Source organism: Epinephelus moara, chromosome 2 (assembly GCF_006386435.1).
Source record: "Epinephelus moara isolate mb chromosome 2, YSFRI_EMoa_1.0, whole genome shotgun sequence".
NCBI classification, from domain to species: domain Eukaryota; kingdom Metazoa; phylum Chordata; class Actinopteri; order Perciformes; family Serranidae; genus Epinephelus; species Epinephelus moara.
This window is the reverse complement of record NC_065507.1, coordinates 44622547-44628546: the sequence shown is the minus strand read 5'-3', so window position 1 is coordinate 44628546 and position 6000 is coordinate 44622547. Positions and strand designations below refer to the sequence as shown.

Here is a 6000-nt window from a genome sequence, read left to right as displayed (position 1 = left end):
TGACCAAATACTTATTTTCCACCATAATTTACAAATAAATTCTTTAAAAATCATACAATGTGATTTCCTGGATTTTTTTTCTCATTTTGTCTCTCATAGTTGAAGTGTACCTCTGATGAAAATTACAGACCTCTCTCATCTTTCTAAGTAGGAGAACTTGCAAAATCAGTGGCTGACTAAATACTTTTTTGCCCCACTGTATAAAGCTAACAGTGAAAGGTGAACAAACATGAACTAATTCAAGGATGAAAAAGCACTGTGATCACTTAGGTTGGAGGCGCAACGTAGGGTGACCAGATGTCCCTGTTTTATATCCCCAGCTGGAGCTGTCCCCAGAAATGTCTCAATTTTTAACTGCAGGGCTGCCACCTCTCACACATTGACTGTGAGACTCATGTTATTGATACTTTTCACATGTTGCACACCACACGTCCTTTTTCTCACACAGATAAAAACAAATTTCTGTTAATTAGGTCTAACTGCACATGCATATAAATGTTGTAGAACAAATATGAACTGATTACCACACTTACTTTGTGGTGTTTTATTCAACAAGTTATTAATGATGCATCATGTTGTAGATATCCATCCACCCAGTCTGAGTTGTCAGTACTTTCTCTGTACAGAACTTGTTTTTATCTATTTACCTAAACCAGTCAATGGTAAGTTGCTGCTCTGTGTGCCGCTGGCTCATTAACCCATTAGTACGGTCAGATTTCAGTCAGGTGCGGCCTGCCAAGTGTGTTGCAAGCGTGCATAACACACTTTCGGTATTTTTGTGGCCAGGCTTCCTTGGCACACTTGAGATGTATTTAGAAAATGTATTCAAGATGGACATTCAGAGGAAAAGCACATTGCTCTCTTCCTGTTTTCAACATATTCTGTCACAACAAGCAAGGTTCAAAACACTACTGAGTGTTAGTGTGTGACACATTTGATTGACAAGACTCCAAATATGAATCAGGTATGTTTTGACATTATGATAAAAAAAAAATTAAACAAAGAGGCAAACACAAGGACTGCTGAGTATTCTGTTAATGTTTTCAACAGCTGCCACCAGTACAACAACAACAGACACATTCAGCTGAAAGTCACCAACAGGGTCACTAGTTAGTCCACCATCTGAAGATTTTCAAATACTGGTGGCACAGTGGTTAGGTTAATCAGCGACTCTAAATTGGCTGAAGGTGTGACTGTGAGCCTAAATGGTTGTCTGTCCTAGGGATGTCCCGATCCAGCTTTTTCACTTCCAATCCGATACCGATATTACAGCCTTGAGTTTTGGCCGATACCGATACCGATCCGATCCAAGCACGTATTATACATATTCACTTATTTTGTTGTCAGTCATGTTAGAAAAGGTTTGATCAAGCAAAGAACAACTACTTAATCAGGTTAGTTAGAATGATCCACAACAGTTGGTATGAGAAACTGACCCGTTTATTGTTAACAGGGTTAAATAAACAAACTTTAAACTTGAACATTAACATTAAATAAAAAATATAGCTGGTTTGCTTTGGCTGCTTTGGCCCCTTAATAAATAGAAAATAAATCAGCACAAGAAATCTTTAAAATGTCTAACAATGAAATTAAAATAGCAGCAAGACTCCACACACTTGTGCTTTGGCCCCCTAATAAATAAAAAATAGATTAACACCACAAAACATTGTTGGCATTTAACAAACAATGCAGCCTTTTCTTTTCAGTTATTTTAGTAGTGTTTTTGTAGTCCATCCATGGCTCCAATTTCACTAATTGTGCCCAAAACAATGCCATCAGTGCTCTTTACTTAAACAGTAAGAGTGTAAACCAAATAAAAATATCACTCTCAAAAAACCAGAGCAGAAAACAAATAGTCAGTTAACTAAATTGACCACTACTCTTCCTACCCTCTGTGTATCTGCCATCTGCATGCTGGCCTGGTGGATTGATAGTAAGAGCTGGAGCGGCTCACTGGAATGGACTGCTTGAACCGCGGAGCGCTGGGCTGGCCGGAAAACCTGGCACGGAAAAACTCCGTGAAAAACTCCGTGAAAAACTGGATCGAAGTTCATGGATCGGCATTTTCCATGCAGTCCGATCCTATGCCGATGCCCGTTTTTTGCTAATATCGGCGGCCGATACATCCCTAGTCTGTCCTTAGTGTCAGCCTTGTGATAATCTGGCGACCTGTCCAGGGTGTAATCCGCCTCTTGCCCAATGACAGCTAGGATAGGCTCCAGCCCCCCGCAACTTCTAACAGAATAAATGGCTACGGAAAATGAATAAATGAATGAATTTACCTTTTACTGCTGATAAATTCTCAAATTAACCATTATAACATTATACTGGAAAATATGTGCAACTAAATGGTGCTAAAATATACTGACATTTATATGGACGAAATTATATCCAACAACAAAAATCTACTCATAAAGGGGGTCTGTATTCTGATATCAATGTAGTATCTTGCATCATGCTGAGATGTTCACAGAGCTCGCCTATGTGTGCCAAATAAATGTCTTGCCTGTAATCCAGCTGTTGGTTTAACTTAAACATCTGTGTCACCCCTTCAGATGCGTACAGAACTGTACTTCCTGTCATCTCAGAAGAACCGACCCAGTCTGTTTGGCATGCCACTCATAGTTCCCTGCACTGTCCACACCAGTAAGAAGGATCTGTATGATGCCGTCTGGATCCAAGTGTCCAGACTGGCCAGCCCACTGCCCCCACAGGAAGCCAGCAACCACGCCCAGGACTGGTACGCTGACAGTTTTCTCCTTTCACTCAACATACTTTGGTGAATTTTTTTGCTTTTGACCATTAGCTTGTTCCTCCTGCTTTCACTCTTTGTGCTAAGATAAGACAATCACATCACAATGCTATGCTAGTTTCTTTGCAAAGAACTCACCAAGAGGAAACTGACATAAATTTTTTGTAGATGTGAATGGACTTGTACTTGCATAGCATCTTTTACACGCTGGTGGCCGCAGCGACAAAGTTCTACGTACTACTCATTCCAGACGCACTCACACATTTGGGGTTCAGTGTCTTGCCCAAGGAAACAACATTCAGACTGGAGGGATCAAATCACAGATCTTCCCATTAGTTGATGAACCACTCCACCTCCTGACGATGCCTGTCTCTTGAAGTGAAGATTATTAGGAATAGCCTGACTAGATCGGCACAATCAAGATCAAGGCTTATCAGTATCAGCTATGAGCTACTATCTAAAGCTTGGTCCATTTCTGATCTGTTGTTTAGTATGATGTACTCCAGGCTCATCCAACTGCCAACAGTGCCCCACTCTAAGAATAAAACATTAAAAGTGTTTTGTACAACACAGCGCTGTGAGCAAGCTGACTGTCGAGTGTCAAAACCGAATAGCAGCAAGCAGTTTCAAATGATGATATCCACACAAATAATGTGCTTTATTTTTTTCTTCTTCTTCTTCTTCTTCTTCTTCTTCTTTTTCTTTTAACCTGCAGTGATGACAGTATGGGCTACCAGTACCCCTTTACTTTACGGGTTGTGGGAAAGGATGGCAACTCCTGTGCCTGGTGTCCCTGGTACAGGTAAGACATATCTCATCGATGTGTGTATATCTCATATATCTTGTTATCTACTTTGAATTTGCACTATGTGAGGCTTTATGCTATGGTCCTATTGTTTTTTCCGGTTCTAGTCATCTGCAGCATCTGTTTTCAATTTTTTTTTAAACTTAAATAACTTAATTTCAGAAAAATCTATAGTCATTCTGACTGTTGGGGAAAAAATTCAGTGTACTGAAGCATGCACACATACTGAATATGGAACATGAACAGCTTTCAGTTTACTTTGGGTGTGTCTTGGATAGGTGTTTTAGTTGAATTTAGGTGAATTTTACAGGATTGGTAAGCTAACCAAAGAAATTAACAAACCAAGACCAAAATTAGATGTAGAGTAATGTTTTGTTTTTTAAACTAGGAATGTTAATAATTTATGGGTTCCAAGTTTCCAAGTTGTCTGAACCCATGTATGTACTGCAGCTGTATCTGTGTCTGTGTGTTTCCAGGTTCTGTCGAGGCTGTACAGTAGAGTGTACAGAGGACAGAGCCTCTGTAGGAAATGCTTATATAGCTGTGGACTGGGACCCCACGGCCCTGCATCTCCGCTACCAGACCTCCCAAGAGAGGGTAAAACACACACACATTTGTTCTCTCTCTCCCTGGCCGTGAGCACCAGTGTAATAAAAAGCAGTCAAGGGATTTCACTGAAAAATTTAGTACATTTCTATATTGTTTTCTAGAGATATTATCTTTGAGTGTGTAGCTCTTAGCTTACACACTGAAATGATTGGCCATTCACCTTGATTTTCTGTTCACCTTATCATAAAGAAAAGTGCAATGGAAATGGTTACAACCGTAAAACAATGTTTTTCTTTCTTTTATTGTAATGTCAGCCTCTAACTACCCCATACTGGATATACAGTATTTGTCATCAGCACCATTTTTATTTTTATGTCTTTTGTACTACAGTTAATAATTGTAGACAAGCAAGATAATCTATTGGGAAATATATGAGCCTGAAAATGAGATAATCTTGACAATATGTAGGAAGTGAGAATGACCCTTCTACTGCAGATTGCTCGAAAGAAGATCTGCTAAGTGAGTTCCATTGCTGCTGTCCTACTGCCTGCATCCTACTGACATCAAGGCCTATTTCGTTTCCAGACTTTTCCAGCAGTTTATGAATTTATGGCTGTGGTTCACAGTGACAAAGTCTTGTGTTATTGTGTAAGAGACAAGAAGAAATGAGCTAGATGAGATAAGGAAATCTGGGAAACAGAAACTGCTTTAGTTCCGAGTTCATCCATACAGTGTTACTAGTGAGCTGCTTAAAGGGATAGTTCAGATTTTTTTTTTTGTTTTTGTTTTTCCAGTGGGGTTTTGTGAGGTACTTATCCCTAGACAGTATATTACAAACAGTAGATGTCAGTCAGCACACCCCCAGTTTGGAGAAGCAGGCTGGAGTCAGACATGGAAGCTCAGCAATCTACTGCTCTGGGGGTCAGCAACAAAACATATTTTAGCCACAATAAAAGGTCCCACCTAAAAAAATCAATATCGGTTTTAAGTGCATGCTATATTTAAAATATTTTCACTGCTTCACCTTAATGTCAGACAGTGATTTCCAACAGGATAATTAAGCCAATAATCATTCTCCTCAAAGCAAGACTCCACTGAGAAAACTAGTGATTTAACATGACTGAACGCAGGAGCTGCTGGTCTGCCACTACCTCCAAAAGTTCATTTGTTTGTGTTATTGTGTGACTGTGGTGTTTAAGGGTGCTATCACACCTGTAGTTGGGTTTATTTGGTCCACACCAGAGGGAAAAAATTATACATTGTTGCATTTTAGTTTTGGTTCCTGTTTGTACTGACTTTTTGCAAATGTACCAAGAGGAGTAAACAGGAAGTTCTATCGACTGACAGGTAACACGCTGATTATACAGTTTTGGTGTTTGTCATCCTGCAGCATCAGGACCTACATAGGGAAATCAAATTTTGGTGACTATCAGGAGTTTATGCAACATCACTTAAATGCTTCTAAGGTGTTTATATTTCTGTTCTTTGGTTTCACAAAGAGCTCATAGAGAAATAACTGATTGTAAGTATTATTAGTAGGCTATTATCAGACTGCATATCAATGGCATGTTCTGAATAATGACTAACACAGAGACAGGATGAAAAGAATGCACCTTGTACAGTAATGATTTGGGGCTTTATACTGTGGGATAACTGTCAAACCCTTTTTAATGGACACGCAGTCGGATACAATGATGGCAGTTTTGACAGCTTTTTTATCAGGGAAAATACCCTCACTGACCTTGCATGTGTGTTACCATGGTTACATGTATGCATTAGCATAAATAGGTTATGGGATATACGTGGCGTCTATCAGGATCAGTTATGAGGTCATGGACAGATTTCACAAACAGCAGATGGATTTATTATTGATGCAACTGCTGATATCATGCTA

At 39.5% G+C, this 6000-nt stretch overlaps 1 protein-coding gene across 4 annotated transcripts in view; it reads left to right on the top strand.

Annotated features, from left to right (window-relative positions):
• usp32 (ubiquitin specific peptidase 32) overlaps window positions 1-6000 on the top strand; it is a 204231-nt gene that overhangs the window by 182115 nt on the left and 16116 nt on the right. For all 4 annotated transcript variants that reach the window (XM_050055471.1, XM_050055481.1, XM_050055453.1 and 1 more), the window contains exons 27-29: window positions 2556-2740; window positions 3468-3554; window positions 4034-4154. In XM_050055471.1, coding sequence (XP_049911428.1) covers window positions 2556-2740; window positions 3468-3554; window positions 4034-4154 — 393 coding nt within the window. The remainder of the gene's footprint in view (window positions 1-2555; window positions 2741-3467; window positions 3555-4033; window positions 4155-6000) is intronic.